The 18,860-nt window shown below is 46.1% G+C and overlaps 1 protein-coding gene across 2 annotated transcripts in view; it reads left to right on the forward strand.

Moving 5' to 3' along the window:
- LOC104163092 (discoidin domain-containing receptor 2-like) overlaps positions 1-16,558 on the forward strand; it is a 31,152-nt gene extending 14,594 nt beyond the window's left edge. Inside the window, exons 7-17 of one of the 2 annotated variants that reach the window (XM_009701979.1) lie at positions 2,522-2,768; positions 3,779-3,871; positions 4,394-4,551; positions 4,790-4,985; positions 6,218-6,462; positions 8,867-8,988; positions 9,369-9,566; positions 12,310-12,544; positions 14,790-14,939; positions 15,751-15,788; positions 16,138-16,317. In XM_009701979.1, coding sequence (XP_009700281.1) covers positions 2,522-2,768; positions 3,779-3,871; positions 4,394-4,551; positions 4,790-4,985; positions 6,218-6,462; positions 8,867-8,988; positions 9,369-9,566; positions 12,310-12,544; positions 14,790-14,939; positions 15,751-15,788; positions 16,138-16,186 — 1,731 coding nt within the window. In that variant the 3' untranslated portion in view covers positions 16,187-16,317. Of the gene's footprint in view, positions 1-2,521; positions 2,769-3,778; positions 3,872-4,393; positions 4,552-4,789; positions 4,986-6,217; positions 6,463-8,866; positions 8,989-9,368; positions 9,567-12,309; positions 12,545-14,789; positions 14,940-15,750; positions 15,789-16,137 lie in introns of both variants that reach the window. The other variant, XM_009701978.1, reaches the window with a different exon arrangement.
- Positions 16,559-18,860: the final 2,302 nt, after the last annotated feature.

An 18,860-nucleotide genomic window follows, 5' to 3' on the forward strand; every position in this document is an offset into this window, starting at 1 on the left:
TTTCTTTCTTTGCCAGTACTCTTTTGGAGGTACAGAAACTGGAACTGGATGCAGACTTTCCCTCAAACTGCATGAAAGAATGGTACCAATTTCCTACTTTTGGACGACTCTTCTTTGTTTATGAATCGTGTGATCATATTGGTTCCCCTAGCCAACGGATAGGGAGCCAGTGTTCATTGAGCCTTTGGTATCATGCTAAAAGTCAGTTCAAAGTTATTGGTGTCCGGGATAAAAATCCAGTGTAGAAAGCATCACTTAAGTTTTGTTCCCGAGTTCACTACCCTGAAATGAGTCAGTCCTGACAACTTCAGATTATTTTAGGAAACTTTGATATTTATTTTTTTTTCCCAATTTTAATTTATTTTATTGCTGGTGATTCTGCTGTCTCTTTCAGATCATTGAAAAAGGTAGCAAATAACCTTGAGCTAGGAATACATTCCTGTTAGAAAAACACCTAGAGAAGAATTTGTGCCTTAAAATTTATAAGACTAACTAGTTGACAATTTTTAATCAAATGAATATAATTCATGAGTTCATACTATGCTAATTGGGGACAGATGTTATAATGAGTAAATCAAATGCCTTACAAAAATCTGTCATGTAAACACAGCCATCCTGATCAGCCAAACACATAAGCTCATAAAAATAGCTACTTCATCTAGTATTTCATTATAAAGCTGTTTTGGTTAGCATAAATTATTCTTCATTATTTATTGAATGTTGCCTGTTTCAGCTTTGCATTTATTTTATACCAGCTCGGTGGTCTGTAAATACTTTTTTGTATCTTCATACCTGTTAGCTTTATCCCAGTCTTCTGAACTTCCCAGTATCCAAGAAAGTATTAAAAATAAATGTTAGCAAATATTGCAACTGCATTGCAAATTACTTAGGCTTGCATATTATAAAATTGGACTTTAGTAGGTGGTGTTTGGAACAGAAAGTGTCTATATCAGTCCAAGATGCGAACGTATCCAACTCCTGTCCAAATACGGCACAAATGATATATTGCAGGCATCAGGCTTTCCTGCCTTGTTATGGATGACTATTTCTCCATATTGAATAATGTTGTCTAAGCTTCATCTGTTCCTAATTATCTGCAAATACTCTTCTTTTGTCTCTTTACTACTCATCAGGCCTGTTGTCCTCATTACTGCTTCTCTGCTATTCGTTGCAAGACCTCACAGAGGCCAAGCAATTAATAGGGTTCAAAGCTGCACTTAGTTTGGGAACTGTTGTTGTCACAGTTGCTAATGCTCCACAGTCATTAGGAAATAATTTCTGGAGTCCCTAGGCAGGGTTTGGACCACTGTGGCTATGGAAATGGAGGAGACTGAGAGATACTGAAGACTTCAAGGGTCACCTTATTCCTTCTGGTTCCTGGTCACTGGCCACAATGCCAAAGTACTGTGGTCCAGATCTTCAGGACTGCATGGCAGAACTTATACTGTCATGTTTGTTTGTTTAAAAAGGCGCAGGGCAAGATTTGCATCGAAGACAGACAGTGGAAAAACCTAAAGGATCTTTACATGCCTTGTCCCCCTTTGCAAAGCCTGCTTCCTTGGAAGTGCTGGAGGCCTGGGAGAGTGCCAGGTGTTTGGTGTTGATGGGTCTGCAGTGCTGCAACCCCAGAAGATGGAGATCTCACTTTTGTGCTGGAGCCTCTTGGTTTGGGTGCAGCCCGAGAGCAGGAAGGGAGAAAGTTGTTACCAGCTCTTGGGAGGATAAAACAAACTTCCCAAATAGGGAGGTGTGAAGTCAGCCTGAAAGAGGTTTGTGAATGGCTTAGTCTGAAAGCGGCGTGTGTGGAGCTGTAACTCAGAGATAAGAGAGGATGCCTTTGTTTTAGTGAGGTGTTAGCTTGGCAGCATAGTGATTGCAGTTTAAATTGCAGTGTCGTTAGCAAAAGCAGTGGTGCTGTTGCAGCAGGGACAACCTGATGATGAGCCACCAGGAGAGGCTGATGGATGCAGGCTTACATGATGATTTTCTTAAAACTTAGATCCTCAGTTGTCTTCAAGGTGCAACCATAGCAGAAGAGCTGCTGTATGTCAGGGGAATATCTTGTTGAGCTTGTACCTTTTTTTTTATCCCTGAAGAAATTAGCTTGGACTGCAGATGCTGAAGGCTTTCTAAAAGAGGCTAGAGCCCAGGTGTGGTTTTTCTTTCCCATCTTAGGATATATGTTCGAGGAGAATTGGTCTGTGAGGCTTTAGATTAGTAGGGTTGGTTTGATTGATTTTTATATCGGCCTTTTGAGCAGCCTGCCAAAATTTCACCATTAATGTAGCTTTTGCACATAAAGTTAAGAGCTATTTCGGAATAACTTTTTGCACAAATGTTCTCATTGCGCACTATGAGTGGCTGGAGCTATACTGGCACAAGTAACTCATTCTGGGTAAGGAGTATTCATACAGGGCTATATTAGAAATAGAAAATCTTCATGAACAGAAGATTCCTGAGGTTTGATTTGGGTTTCTGTCAATCTTCCTCCTGTCTGATTGATCTGTTCTCTTCTTCCTAGGTGCATTGTAACAACATGTTTTCCAAGGGGGTGAAGATCTTTCAGAAGGTGGAGTGTCTGTTCAAACCACGCCTGATTGCAGACTGGGAGTCTGAACCCGTTGGAGTGGCAACTGTCTTAGATGACAAAAACCCCAGTGCTAGATTTGTGACTGTCCCCCTCAATCAGCGCGTAGGTAAAGCCATACTTTGCCGCTTCTACTTCGCTGACACCTGGATGATGATGAGTGAGATTTCCTTCCAGTCAGGTCAGTATCCCTTCTGTCAAGCAGATCTGGCAAAGCACAGAGAGCAAAAGAAATGGTGTGGAGATGCAGGAGATGTGGGGTTAGCCTGAGCGTAGGGCACTGTGGGGCTACACGATGGGAAGGAGGAGGTGGTAGAAGCGCTGAAAGGGCTGGAAGGGCAATGCAGGGGCAGAAAGGTACAGTCTACAGTGGATGCTTTTCAGGCTGATAGTAATGCACATCTGCAGAAGCACAACCAGGGCAATCAAAAATTGGACTATAGAGCATTTCTTCTTTTTGAGACAGTTGCCTGCTGGTTATAGGGTTGATTTTTTTTTTTTTTACTTCTGTTATTCATAACAAAATACTCAGTAAATTTAAGTATATCTACAGATGATGATCAAGTTAGCAGATTATGAAAAATAAGAGGCTGACTTTTTTTTTTCCTCAATTCTTAACTATGATGCAGAAGTCAGTGCCATGAGGTGCTTTAAAAGGCTCTAGAAGGGAATGGACAGAAGTCTTGGAGAAAACTGCCAGCACTGACAGTGAAATGATCTGGCTATATAGCTTCCTACTCCAAGGTCCCTAATCAGCTATAGTGCGAGCACATTCCTGGGGCAATGCAGCTTGTTGCTTATCATGCTGGTAGCAGCCCCTCCTGGCTGCCCTCTGTGATGTATGAGACTAGGCAGACTCTTGGTCTAGTCTGGGATGGTGATTCTTATAATCAGGCTAACATGGAAAAAAAAGCTCTCGCTCCAGTCCCCTGTGTCTGGCCAAGCTCAGGGAAGTGTCCTGCACATACTGGTGGTTTGCTGCGGTCAGGACGTACGTGCTGCTCATTCCTGCAGGGGTGCTGGGAACTGCTGAGTGAGCAGGTATCTCTGCTCACCCTGGTTGTGACCTGCTGCCTGGGTCTCGGCCCTGTCCTGCTTGGGAAGGCTGGGGTGGTGGTTGGGATTGCGCTGGCCGTTGGCAGGAGCAGGCAGGTTGGTTGTTGGGCTGACACCTTCCCTTCCCTTCGACAGACATGGAGAGTGTGAATCCTAATTTCGTTACGGTAGCCACAAGCACAACGGATCTCCTGGAAACGGAGTGCAACGTTACTGAGGGGACCTGGGGTAAGGACTTCTGTCACTTAGCCACGCCGAGGGCTCGAGTGTTGCGGGATTTCACAGTAACATCCTAGTTAGCGTGGTCTCTCCCTCCTTTTCTGGAGATCTGAGTATGGCCTGGTGATTGCCCTCATGCACAGGGCTGCAGCTCACGGTCCTCTGAGCCTCAGCTACTTCTTCCCTCGCTGACCAAGGCTACCTCAGAGCAAGTGGGCTGAAGGCCAGTGCCACCAGTGAAACTCTGTAAACTGTCTGCACTAATATGGATCTGTTGCAGGAATCTGTTCCAATGCTAAGAGCAGTCTTTGACTGCAGAAGTGCTCTGCACAATTCTTAGCCGCGAACCTCCAAAATGAGAATTTCTGATAAGAGTGAAATGTGAACACAGCTAATGTTAATGCTCAGGAAGCTGCCTAAGGTCTTTTCTGTGCCATACTGTAGGAAGGGACATGTAGGAAGCTAGCCAGCACAGAGGACAACCTGTGCTTTGTTAACTCCAGATTGTTCTTCATACCTCTATGATTGCAGAAACCACATCTTCTGTAACCAGCACCTGGATAGGAGAGAAAGCAGATGACTCCAGTACCTCCATCCTCGTGGGCTGCCTTGTGGCTATTATTCTTCTGCTCCTGATGATTATAATCATTATTCTTTGGAAGCAATATGTTCAGAAAAGGTTGGAAAAGGTAATACAATGGGCCTGTTTTGCAGACACAAGTTCAATACTAAGCATTAACCCTAATGAGCTCAGAATTGTGTGGAAAGCACAGGGTTTCCCCAGCTCCATAAAGCAGCTAAAACTCTGTTCTCACAGCAGGAGAGGATGCCAGCCCTACCCAAGATGTTACTGGAAATTGCTGATGTTGCAGCCAATACATTACTTAACAACTGAGCATCGTTTCAGCATTTTTTTCTCTTTTGCAGGCCCCACGTCGAATCCTGGAAGAGGATGCCACAGTCCGCCTCTCCTTCTACAGCTACACCATTGCCAACAACCAGACCCAGATCCACCAGTCAAATCCCACCTATGAACGTGCTTTCCCACTGGATTTGGAATATCACCAGCCAGCTACACTGCTTCAAAAACTTCCAGAGCTCTCTCAAAGTGCAGAGGATTCAGGTAATGTAATCATCAATCTCCAGGAGTTACACATTCATTCTTTTATTATTTCTCTCTGATTTTAAAATGTGCCATTTCTCAGTGTCTAAGTAATGTTCTTGGACCCCTGTGCAATACAATGCTAACCCAGGGACCTAAGACAATATTCTGGAGCTCTGAAACTTTTTAGCATATAACTTTGGCAGATGGAGCACCAGCCCCACTAGAGGGTAGCGGCCTTTTATTGTTCTCTTTGGAGACGTGTTTATACGTTAGCCAGGTCATCTTTTAGGAGCTGATATTGGCAATCACAGCAATCACACATTGTTTGTCTCACCAGCCCCTTGGCAGTGGAGTCGCTGCCTGCAGCACTCCTGGGCTGTCCAGACTGGCTGGTGGAGAAGACCTTTAGCACCTTTTCCTGCAGCAAGGGCTCTTTGAAATTCCCTTAGAAAAAACCAAGGGAAATGCAGCAGAGAATTGTCAGTAGTGCCCTGGCTTCCAGCCCCTGGGAGCTTTTGGACGCACACCGAAGGGAATGTTTCCAACAGTATTCTGTACTCAGTGATGGCAGTGCCGATTAGTGAATGGAAGGGCAGCGCTGCATTCCTCAAGCACTGCAAAGTTGCTAAGATCCAGCATTATACTACACAGGGAGACTGATTTGGATTGAGTCAGGATGTGAATTTGAAGCAGAACAAATGTTCTGTGTAATGCTGACCATACAGGGAGTTAATTATAAAGAGTGATCACATGATATTTATGTGAATAGGCTGTAAGAGGTAACATAGCATGCTAACAGAGCACCTGGAAAATGGAAACCTCAGTCAGTTCTTGTAGCAGAAAGGAATCCAGAGCAAGTTTGATGTTGCAAACAATATCCCTGCATCAGGTAAGAGGAACAGATCATATTTAGGATGAATCAGAAATAGGAAGTCACTTCAGACTCATGCCTCCATGTCCGGGCAAGAACTTCAGCTCTCATAACTGGATAGAGCAGACAGCTGTTTAACACGAGTCCGCTGGCGCCTCACAGGTATTCTGGTGTCTGCAGAAGTGTGGCTTGTTCTGGTTTAAGCCTTAGTTAAAACAAAGCAGAATCTTCCATCGGGGCATACCTTGGTACAAGGTAGATGTGCAGCTAGGCTGAATTCCCAGAGGTCTTGCAGGATCAAGAAGGGTGGGAGCCCGGGCCATACTGGTTTTAAGGGAGTGAGTGTGTCTGACTCCACTTGTCTTTGATTTTCCCTTAGTGTGCAGCGGGGACTATGCTGAGCCTGACCTGACAAAGTCCACTCCTCACCAAGGCTTTCAGAACAATGTTCCTCACTATGCCGAAACAGATATCGTCCACCTGCAAGGTGTGACCGGCAACAACATGTATGCGGTCCCAGCCCTCACTGTGGATTCACTTACCAAGAAGGACATCTCAGTAGGTGAATTCCCACGGCAGCAGCTACGACTCAAGGAGAAGCTGGGAGAAGGACAGTTTGGAGAGGTACAGCCATTCTCTTCCACTTTTCCTCCCAACAGAAAGGAGATGCCTGGCAGAGCTGAATCTTCTGAGCTGCCTCTCTGGCACTGCTTCATACTTGGGGACTGAGGATTCTGCATACCAGTATTTTATTTGATGTATGTCTTTGCTGTCAGGGAAAGCTGATGTCGCTTAGGAAAGGCTTGAGAGCCCCTTTCTGCAGCTGGGACGCTGCTGCTTGGTACCACGGATCAACTTTGCAAACTTTTTCTGTTCGCTGTCTATATTCCTGTTTATGACCTTATAGAAAAGGCCTGGGCATGGGAATTCAGACTGTTTAATGGTCTTCCATGGACATCTCAAATGTGTAATGGTTGTCACTCACCTTTAGGCATGTGAGTTTGAAAACTTTATTAGTGACTTCAGCTGAGACAGATTGATCCTAGCTGTAAGAACAGCTTTCCCATTAACACATGGAGATTCTGGTGGGGCTCTGCATGCTGACCCAAGCAAAGACAGACATTTCCCAAGCACTGTGATGCCCTCACATGGTCTCTAGCATTGCTGCTTGCTCAAGCCTCAGTTTGTGTCAGAAGCCTCAGGCAGCATGATACATGCATCTGTCATCCACCAAGCTTTCTCTTTACTCCTTGAGCTCCTTTCAAGCTGTGAATGTTTTCACTTTGCCTTTTCTTCTCTTCCGGCTTCATTTCCACACTTTCCCTAGGTCCATACTGAGCAGGTCTTCCCCTCTCCTCCTCACACTCTTCCACTGTCTCCCTCTTCTTCCCAGCTTTTGCTCACTCGCAGCCCTGAATTCTACCTATGTACTACATCTCGGCAAAGCACAGCCCTTACTAACTGCTTCCTCCTCTGTGATGTGCCCATCTTTATAGTCCCTCCCTTCAGACAGCACACCTTCCCTACCCCAGCCACTTCCCTATCCCCCTTACTACTTTCTGGATCACTCCATGGATTGGGAAGGTGCCGAATTTCCTCAGCCTCTTCACCTGGCTGTCAGCATAGCCCCATCTGCTGTTGCCTGGATCCTGCCCTGCCTTGGGCTGTGCTCCAAAAGTGAAACAGAGAGGCTTTTTTTCCTCATTGTTTTGCTTCTGGTTTATCCTTCCCTCTTATTCCTGTCTTCCTAATAACTGTCAAAGCTTTCTCCTCCTCCGTTGTGTTGTCAGACAGGAGCAGCCAGGCTCTCCCATCTCCATTTGCCTTGGAGATTGATTCAGAACCTATTCCTTTCCACACATCACAGGCTCTAGAATGTGCCGCATCGTGTTCTCCCATCCCTCCTCACCTCCTTCGTCTTTACCAAACTGGTCATCATCATGTGCTCTGCTCCACTGCGCTGGCTTAGTGTGCAGTCTTGCTTCTAGAAACATGACTCATTGCTTTTTTTTCACCTCTCCACTCAGAGCTTCCTTCCCTTTCAATCTTTTCTGCTTCCTTGTTCCCAGCCATCCACTCCCTGGACTCAGTGACGCATTATCTGCGCTTGTAATATGTGCACTTAGTACCGTGACTCTTTCCTACTCCTAGTCTTGTGACTGTACTTGAACCACAGCAGATTTCATTCTCCATGTAACTGCAGCAGCATCTTTGTACTTTTGTTTCTGTTCTGTGGGTTTGTCCCATTTTGTATGCTCTCTCCTCTTTCTCCTCACCATGCCTGTCACGTAAGTTCGTGCTGCTTTCTTCATATAAAATTCATTAAGCTCCCATTACATTCCCCTCAGTGCTGCAAGATGCGTCCAGTCTGCTCCCCTCCTCCAGAACAGGTGACGCGTTCACATCACGTACACATGGACACACACCTGCATGCACACACTTTTCTCCTTTTTTTTTCTTTTCCTGGAATTAGAGGACTGTGGATAGCTGTCTGTAGTTCCTGGATGCTCCTCAGTTAAATTGGAGCTGTGACTCAGGCCAGGCTGCAGGGCAATTCTGGACTGGTGTGGCTGGTGTGATGTGTTGTACGTGCCAAACCTGCCCCAGCCATGCTGTTTGCATGCACGTGCAGAGTAAAGCAGACAACTCCAGGTACAGTGGCCTTCCTGAACATCTCCAGTACTCACTGGGCGAATTGCAGTGCCCCAGTAGCCTACTGCATCAGTCTGCACGCAAAATTCAATGGAATTTTTTTTTTCAATGGAAATTCAATGCATTGGAGACACATCAGGCTGCATTCCACGTGCATTCCTATGTCATGGGCTATGTAGTGTACGTACACGTTTTGTCCAGGATCTAGGGCCAAGCTATGGGCTATTTCTGATCAGAACAGTGTCACCTTCATTAAATCGTTCACTTGGTCATTCTGCCAGCGGTGACCAAACTGGTGACCTCAATGTGACGTTGTTTTTCTCTGGTTTTCTGCCTGTGCATGTTCTCATGTTTGCCTCTGCCTTCTGCCCCACAGGTGCACCTTTGTGAAGCTGATGGCCTGCTGGAATTCCTGGGAGTCTCGTCTACAGAATTCACTCACCAGCCAGTTCTCGTAGCAGTGAAAATGCTGAGATCAGATGTCAACAAAACAGCCAGGTAAGCGCATCTGCAGAGCCGACCATCTGAGAAGGAAAGCAAATACTCTCCAAACAACAGTTTCACATTGGTTAATCCTGGTGATTTCTGTAAGAGAGTGTCATGTGTCTCTGGTGTATGTTCTGTGCGTTCATGTAAGGAACAGGACATAAGCAGGGAGTGGGAGATAGGAATAGATGTAATGTCAAACTGAAATGCTGTATTAACCCTGTTTGCTGGGGAAGGGGTCAATGTTGAACACAAACACAGAACGAGCTTTCAAGCTTACTGTGTGCAGAAGTGTAAATGTCTCTGAATTGAGATTTTCTTACATGCCACTTCGGCTTTCTTTAGACAAAGGAATAGTTTAGGATTTGAATCTGTGTCTTCTGTTTTATAAGAAACGATTTCCTGAAGGAGATCAAGATCATGTCACGGCTGAAGAACCCAAATATCATCCGGCTTCTGGGGGTCTGTGTGCATGATGACCCACTGTGCATGATAACAGAGTACATGGAAAATGGAGACCTCAATCAGTTCCTGTCACAGAGGGAGATCTACAGCAAATTTGCCATTTCAAACAATATTCCCTGTGTCAGGTAAGAGGAGCTGCCCATCTTTGGGATGAATCAGGAATACAAAACTACTAGTTTAATCTGCTGTGCCTTCCAGGCAGTGACCTTCCTCTGCCTGGCCTGGCCGCTGCCACGGCACGTGCTGCGGACACTAGTCCGGCTTCGCGTGGGAGGTTGTTCTTGAGGCCTCTGGAGGTCTGTGTTCCTGGGAAGTGTCCCTGACTGTGGGCTGTTGTGGTCATGGTGACCATCTTAGATGTGTTGTTTACTGATGTGGCCATCTGTTTATGTTAGGGGGCTTGCATCAAGTATTTCATTAATATGGGAAGCCAGTTGCACTACAGCAAAAAATCTGGGATGAAAATCAAGAATGTCTCTTAGGCTTTTAAGAAGGTTCATATGTTCTCTGAATGTCTGAAAAACATTACATGAGGGGAGTTGAGTGTGGAGTTTCTCTAAGGAAAGATTTCATCAGCCAACAGAAGGAGAATATTTGGCAAAGAAAAGCATTTTCTGTCAGCAGTGGCACTTGATCTTTCTCCTCTATGGAAGGATTAAATCTAACGTTAAAGCATCTCTACTATTGAAGTCCTTTCCTCAGAGAGTTATGTGTAGGACTAACGTATGCTGCTTGATAAAGAAACCTGTACCAGTCAGAAGTTGGTGCATTGCTTAGCCTTTGGTATGTACCTCCCCAAAGGATTAGATTTATTTATAGTTCAGGAACGAGGCAGTTAGGCAGAGCCAGTTCTTTTGAGGGATGGGACAGAAGATGCTGGGTCTTACCATGTCAAGACAACACCAGCGTTTCTGCCAGTAGCTGGCGGGGGTCGGTAGTCCTGTCAGAGTGTTAAACTGGCATCCTGCAGTCATGACACACCAGGAACTGAAGGATGGGAGAGGATTTGCATCTGAGCAGAAATGTATTCCAGCTCCCTCCAGCTTCCTGCCCTTTCTGCATGTCTGAGACAGCTTTTACCTTTAGACTTGTGGCTTTTTTTCCTTGCCACAGCTTCAGACTGTCCTTTCTTCTTTATCTCCTGCTCACCTCTCATCTGACTTCAGCACTGTCACTCACATTATTCTTCCTTGGTTTCCATTACTTGGCTCTACCTCTAGTTTTTCTTTCCCTCCAGCTGATCCTTCAGCCTCTCCTTTTGTCCCTTCCAGCCAGGTACAGTTTCACATTAAAGGAGGCCGGTATGACTAGCTCAGATATCTGTCTATATAGGAGTTGTTTACTGAGAACAAAATGAATCCCCTTGCCAAAGAGTGCAAGTTGTCTCTGCCGGTGCCTGTGAGTCTCTAATTGACATGGCAAAGTCCAACTATCCCACCTGTGTCTCAAGCCCAATATTTGGTGTACCAAATGTGGTGACGAGCCCTTTCCTCCAGAGAGGCCATGCATTTTTATGTCCTTGTAGCTCTTTGGTATTTGAAGCTCATCTCCTTAGTGTCTCTCTGGCTATCTAGCGAATCACAAAGATGAATCTGCTGAGAAGTGTCTCCCGTCCTGCCCCTCGGTACGCAGAGCGGCACGCATCAAGCCCTGCCGAGCTTGCTGAGCAGAGGGGCAGGGACCCAAAAGGGAGCTGCTGACCAGCCCCTGCCAGGGTGCAGGTGGGACGGGAGAGACCGGGCTTCTTGAATGGGAAGATCAACAGCCCCAGGCAGGGAGACAACTGCAGCTGAGCAGGGGGAAGGGAGAAGGTAGGATCTTGGCAGTTATGCCCAGTCCTGTGCAAAAAGCCGACAACCAGGTTAGCAAGGTACAAGTGGGTGGGAGAGTTCCTTCTCTGGGGGCACAACAGGTCCACCCGGATCAGGAAGGACATTGAGCTGACTGTGGGAGTGGGCCAGGTGTCCCTTAGCTGAGTTGTGGGACTCACTATGTGGAAGGGCTGGGAGGGAAGCGGTGCCCAGACCCTCCTGCCAGTGCTCTGCCTCTGAATCGCTGTAGCCATAGCTTAGCTATTGATGAGAATAGATGGATTGGATCTGTTAGCATAGCATTACATTATTGTGATTTAGCCAACACGGTAGGGCTTTTCTCATTGCCACCAGAACACAAAGAGGAGGAGACTAAAACTTTCTGACCTTTGTCAGAGAAATACTAACTCTGAACAGTTTATTGGAGTAGTGACAAATGCTTGGTTGTGTGGAGCATTTGAGCATGCAGAGTGGGGAACAAACCGAACATCACAGAATAATGGTGTGTGAAGAATGCTGGGAGTCAGATGGTCCAAACTCTGTGTATCATGCAACTTTAATGTTATCTTCATTTTGCTAATGGGGGAATTAAAATTATATTAGATGGAAAATGCATCTGTTTATATTTTCAGCAATATTAAATATTTTTTTAAAAAAGTAAGCTCTCTTTAATGTTAAGTGAGATGTTCACTTCCATTAATGTAAGCATGCAATAGTGGCAGTGTTTGAAATACCAGGCTAAGTAGTTTTTAAGACAGGAGATTCTGAGATTGTACAGTTTAATTTTTCATGTCTCTCTGCAAAAAGTTGGTGCTTTGATGCATAAACTCTTTAAAAATCTTGAGATTAATGCTTGATATTAAAAATCTAAAGGATGTCAAAATCTAAGGGCCTGGCAGGTGAGGGTGTTAGTGCACTGGAACTAGACAGTTTAGTTTCACTGTTAATGGCAGGAAATAAAAACGATAGGTCACTGGAACACATCAAATGCAAGAAAGAGTTGAGTGTTGGGAACTCTTATTAATTTTTCTTTCTGTTATGTTTTCTTTTAATGCAGCTACTCTAACCTGCTGTACATGGCCACCCAGATTGCCTCTGGAATGAAGTATTTAGCATCACTGAATTTTGTGCACAGAGATCTGGCAACTCGCAACTGCCTGGTGGGGAACAACTACACCATCAAGATTGCAGACTTTGGCATGAGCAGGAATCTTTACAGTGGGGATTACTACCGTATCCAGGGAAGAGCCGTACTGCCCATACGTTGGATGGCCTGGGAAAGCATCCTCCTGGTAGGGACTGCACAAAACTGTTCTCTCTCCCTTCCTCTGATTTTTCACTGTGCCCCTGAAGCAGTAGCACATGTATGTGTAACGGTCCTTATAGCATCTAAACGTGTGCTACAGATGGCCCCAGGTGAGAAGTCCATTAGGTTGTATTGGACATAACTCGTATCCTGAGAAAGGAGCGTGACCTTGCAAATACAGCACAGATCACAGAATGGTTTGGGTTGGAAGGGACCTTTAAGAGTCATCTAGTCCAACCCCCCTGTGGTGAGCAGGGACATCTTTAACTCGGTCAGGTTGCTCAGAGCCCCGTCCAACCTGGCCTTGAATGTTTCTGGGGCATCTACCACCTCCAAGGGCAACCTGTGCCAATGTTTCACCACCCTCATTGTGAAAAATTTCTTCCTTTTATCTAGTCTAAATCTACTCTCTTTAAAACGGTTACCCCTGGTCCTGTCACAACAGGCCCTGCTATAAAGTCCCTCCCTACCTTTCATGCAGGCCCCTTTAGGTATGGGAAGGCTGCTCTAAGGTCTCCCTGGAGCCTTCTCTTTTCCAGGCTGAACAACCCCAACTCTCTCAGCCTGTCTCCATAGCAGAGGTGCTCCAGCCCTCGGATCATCTTCATGGCCTCCTCTGGACTCACTCCAACAGGTCCATGTCCTTGTGCTGAGGACCCCAGAGCTGAAGGCAGTATTGCAGGGGGGGGGTCTCACCAGAGCGGAGCAGAGCAGGATCCCCTCCCTCGACCTACTGGTCACGCTGCTTTGGATGCAGCCCAGGATGTGGTTGGCTTTCTGGGCTGCAATCGCATGTTGCTGGGTCATGTCCAGCTTTTGATCCACTAGTACCCCCAAGTCCTTCTCCACGGGGCTGTTCTCAATCGTATCATCCCTCAAACTGCATTGATATCGGGGGGTGCCCCAACCCAGGTGGAGGACCTTGCACATGGCCTTGTTGAACCTCATGAGGTTTTCACAGGCTCCCTTCTGAAGCCTGCCCAGGTCCCTCTGGATGGCATCCCGTCCCTCAGCCCTTGTCTGGGGCCTTAAGTTCTGTTCTGTGCCTGGCATTCAGAGTTGCTGCTGAGATCGTAAGGAAGTTGCCTTTCTGTGCTTATTTTCCCAGCTGGGAAGCTGAGAGGAGCAGGAGCAAAACTTCATGAGTTTTCAAGTACCAAGTCTGGTTTTGAGCTTGGGGTTTTATTCCCTGTTTAAGGGTCCTGCTGTCTCCCCTTAGGAGACTGCTCAACAGCCCAAACACATTGGATCTGGAGGCAGTTCCTTAATATTCAGCCCAATATTTATTTCTCAAACTAGTTGGTGAGATCACCTGGTTATACTTTCTTGCAACGTGCTCTCTGAGTAACCAGAAAAATTGTAGTTACCTCCGCTACAAAGGCTGATAGGCCTAAGCTTTTCTAAATTCAGCCTATTTTCTTGGTTACAGCTGCATCTAAACCGTAAGTCACTCCGATCTTCCTCGTGTGAACATCTTCCAAACATTGACAGACTGCCAGGGTTGCCAGATAAGCCTAGGCAATCGAGGTCTTGGATGTTTTTTGCCCAAACAGGGCCTCCAGCCTCCGAGTGTTTTCTGATATTTTCTGAGCAGTCTTTAGCTTCTTTTTACTCCTTCAGAAACACGTTGTTCCAAACGTGGCCAGTTTGGGCACGTTTTTCAACGACAAAAAACAGGGACAGCAAACAGACTGTCACCAACTTCTAACATGTGCAAAGATCAAAATATCTTGGCCTTTCTCTTAGCGTCTGGAGTCTCCTTCGGCCCTGCTTTCTCCCCGAGGGCTTTGCTTCCCGTTCAAAGGCTGTAACACAGCTGCAGTGCTGTGTTTCGGGTGGAGGTAGGCAGCAGCTATCCGTCCCCCTACCACAGTCCATTGTCCTACCGCTGCAAATAGAGGCTTTCTCAGGAGGGACAGTAGTCTGGCTTTCTCCAAGACTTATTCCCTCTTTCAAGAGGTTTGCTCCAGTGAAAACTGCACCTTCTTAGAGCTGTCCCGTGGGTCCCACAGACGTGCTGCTCCTGCCCCACAAAACAGCCGTGTGGTAGCTCGGTCCCTTTGTGCAGTGCTGAGAGCAGGTCACCTGCTCTGCTGTCTCTTTTTCAGAGCATTTTCCCTGGTATGAATTCTGCATCCTCGTGTTTAGCTGCAGAGGGTGTAGATTGAAATATGTTTTGCTGAATGTGCGCCGTGAGGAACTTGGGTTTACAACGTCTTTTCTGTTCGCAGGGCAAGTTCACCACAGCCAGTGATGTCTGGGCATTTGGGGTTACCCTCTGGGAGATGTTCATACTGTGTAAGGAGCAACCTTACAGCCTCCTCTCAGATGAGCAAGTCATCGAGAACACAGGAGAGTTCTTCCGGAGCCAGGGCAGGCAGGTAAGAAAGCAGACGTGGCCTTTCTTTCCTTTACTTGACCTGGTCACATCCAGGTGGATCCCCCCAGGGCCTTTCTGCTGGCCTTACGTCATCTGCACAAGTCTCTGCTTCTATTACTCATCTTCTCAAGTTTGTCCTGCCTCTCTTCCCCTTTATCTAGGCTCATTGCACCGGCTTTCCTCTCTTGGAGCCCCACTGGAAGAATCTCTTGAGCCTGTCCAGTGTTTCTTCCTTATTATAAACCACTTCTATTTCAATCTGCCCTGTCCTCCTTAGCTTTTCTGGGCTCTCCTACACAATCCTTTTGCTCTCTCCCTTTGTCAGATCTCTCTCCCACTAGCATTTCCTCTGAAAGACGAGAAAGGAGGAGTTGTTAGCTCCCAGGGATTAGATACTCCCTGTAATATCTCCACGTACGCCAAGTAGCCTTTGGCCATCTCTAGTTGCTGAAGGGCTTTTCTGTGATGTTCTGTCCTCTCTTACTAACTCGCAGGCAGGACTGTGCGCTGCTGCCTTCAGCAGATACCAGCAACGATGCAGGACAATCCAATCCCTTAGTACTGAGGATCGCTGTAACCAAAAAGTGAAGTGCCAGTTCAGAATAGTTTGCTGTTCTCCCAAAATTCACCTTTAGCACCAAACAAATTAAGGGGAATAAAATGATGGGAGGTTTTATTTGCCATCTCCCAAGTACTAATGATTTAGTGAAGAGCCTAAAAGAGATGTATTGAAATGAGAAGAAAAAAAAAAATCTGCCAAGCTGTGCTTTAGATAAGCTCTAAAAGGTGTTTTTTCTGTCTCTGCTAACAAGCTGTCACGATGCTTAGAAAGCCTCATGGGTTGTCTACGGTGAGTGAAAGTATTTGGATTTTATTGTGGTAAATTTGGTTCTGGTTTGTGTTTTGCTGTCGCTTGGGCGACAAATCTCTCTGAAGCATTCATGTTTCCTGGGGGACAAAGGACTGTTTGTTGACCAGCTCGTCAAACAAGTTGGCAAAGTGTCCGTGGTGCCGTTTGAGATGGTTTCAAAGCTCCATCCAGACTTCACTGCCGGATTCATGCTTAATGGATTTCAAACCTTGCATGATGGCTGTGTCTTGTAAACCTAGAATGAAACTGTCCTTTTGGTGTTAATTTAGTAAAGGTTCAGTTCTTTTATGAAAAAACACTGAAACAGCTGTAACTTTCTTCCTTTCAGATCTATCTCTCCCAGACTCCTCTGTGTCCTAACCCTGTGTTTGACCTGATGCTGAAATGTTGGAGCAGGGATATCAAAGATCGTCCCACTTTTGACATGATTCACCAATTCCTGCTAGAACAAATGGAATCAAACATTTGACTCCGGAAAAAAGAGACAAACTGTTGAGAACAGAGTGACTTTGGTGTCTCTTTTTGCCTGTACCTCACGGGAAGATGGTCAGGCCGCCTTGCTCTCCTCCCTTGACTGTACCGTATTTAAGTTGGGATGTCCATGGCAGCTGCTCATTCTATTGGCCATGGTCTGACACAGAGGACCAGAGGATCTCATTTGATTCAAAAATCATCTCCTCTTCTGAATCATTTCCTGGGAATACTGTGAGAGGGGTTTTATTAGATACCCGAACACCTTTGGGCAAAACAAATGAGTAAAACTTTGAGGGACTCAGAGCTCTCTCCTGGGTGGAGTAGAAAGCTACCTGTCGGTGAGAGGACTACCACTCAAGAACAGACTTCTAGAAGTAAAGACTTCAGTCTTCTAAAACTATTCCATTAAATCAAATGGAAGTTTTGTGCACATTAGCAAGTATTTCTGTATGCTCTTGCTACAGACAGCGTGTATAGTGAGAGACTAGAAATGTCTAGAGCTAGGAAACGGTTTAATGGACTTGAGAACTGACGGAGCATTTAGCAACCCTTTGGAAGTAACACTACCAGGGTCTACGGAGGATGCTGATACAAGAGTCCAAGATCATGTTCTTTTTTTCCTGTGGTTGTTAAGCACTGCTTTTGTTATATATGTGCGTTTTCCCCACACTGGATTTTTTTTTTCTAGAAAAAAAAAAAATTGAAAATGAATGTTAAAGGTCATAGGAAGGTCACTGCGGCAGAAGATCTTCTTTTGACCTACAGATTAAGGCTAGGGTAGGGAGTTTGTATTGAAAAGTAGCTGATACTGTACTACTGTCACTATGTAGATTTATTAGCCTAATGAATTTGTAGCCACAATGGACTGATGTGCAATTAATCCTGTGTAAGTACCCATTAATATGAGATCTCTAAGTCAATGCTGTTACATGTGCAGAGGGAACTTAGATTTGGTGAAACCGGATGGCTGAGAGCAGAACCGGCTATGTCACTTGTCGTAGCTCACGCGAGAGGAAAAGGAGCAGAGTACGGGTCGTCCCCCGGCACACGTGTGTGCACGTGCACTCGGGTACCGATGTCTGGTGTCAGCGGTTCCTCCTCAGGTCTGCAGCGGGGTTGGGGCTGTCGCCCAGGCAGATGGGCTTTGGCCTCAGGCTCCTTTATTGCCGTGATCAAATCGGGCATCTGGAGATGGGACTGACAGATCCCCTTAGTTTGGGTTTGTGTTTTATTTTGGATGCTCCCTGCACAATGCGAGACCGTTTACTCATTGGGCTTGGGGTTGTTTTTTGTTTGTCGTGTCACAAACGGCTCATTCTCTGGAGGGTTTTAGAGGGCTCTGAAATCCATTTGGAGTGAGTGAGAGAATTCAGCTCGTTTCTACAATAAATCCATTGTGGATTTACCAGGTGCCTGGGGAATACTCTGCTATTCCCTCTTTAGTCGTTTAGCAAGATACTTAGGACCAAACCAAGTATTTCATAAGCTGGGAGAAGATGAGAGCTCAGCACTTGGCTTTTTTTTTTTTTTTAAACAGCATCCGGCATAGCATGTATTTCCAGTGAAGGTTATAAAGAGTATTTTTATCTTAGCCACAAGCATAGTGTGAATGGCTGGCTGTGCTACGAGCTCTGTGAGAGGGCACTGCTGAGAGAGGGAATGTCAAAACAGTTGTTGTATGAGGATAATTGTTATGTTGAAAGAAAAAACCTGCTTCTGAATTGGCAGATGCCAGGATGGAGTGTGGCATGGCTGCATCTGCTCCCCGGGCAGAACAAATCCGTCGTGAAGTTTCCCAGTAGCAGCTCACTTGATAGGACCGTGCCCAGGTTGTCCTGCTGCAGACCCATTGGGGGTTCTCCTGCCTGCACGTAGGCATCTCCATCCGAGCTGGTCCTCTGAGCCTCCTTTACGTGCTAAGGACCCGGAGGGTCCACGTCATCTCCTTGCAGGGCCTACACAGGCTCAGGTGAATCTCACCCCCAAATAGTTTGTGGTTTTGGTTTTTTGGGTTTTTTTTTAACTCCCTTGACTAGAGGAGCCCAGGGTGAGCTGCTGTTACGGGTGTGCACCGTCTGCCTGGAGCTGGGCGATGGAGGTCAAAGCCAGCGTGGTCCCTGCTGAGGCCCGTCAGGCACTGGTGGCTGGCAAACCACACATCGATTGTATTTCTGGAGTATTTCTATCCTGTCCCAGAAAATGTACCCAAGTCATACACAGCCGTGTGCGCGATCTCCTGTACTTTGGAGTTTAGAGATACCAGAGCGCTGTAACGTCACCTGGATGGGCTTTGTACTTCTGTTACGTCAGGATGTGCTGTTCCTCCATTGACATGTTGACATACGAAGTTTCTCTCATATCAATAAACTCTAATGATAACCTTGACAAAAGTGAATTTCTACTGTTTTTTTTCTTTTGCTCAGGTATCTGCCCTGAGGACTGATATTTTGGTCTGATTATTCAGTAGCTCTTTGGTAAGTGTGTGACCCCCAGGTTTGGAAGAAGCAGCCGCTGGCCATTTAAAGGAGTGAGCTTTGAAGGGAGTTTCTGGAAATGCTGGGAAGATGCTGGCCTGAG

This window comes from Cariama cristata, unplaced genomic scaffold (assembly GCF_000690535.1).
Source record: "Cariama cristata isolate BGI_N322 unplaced genomic scaffold, ASM69053v1 scaffold8326, whole genome shotgun sequence".
Taxonomy (NCBI): Eukaryota; Metazoa; Chordata; class Aves; order Cariamiformes; family Cariamidae; genus Cariama; species Cariama cristata.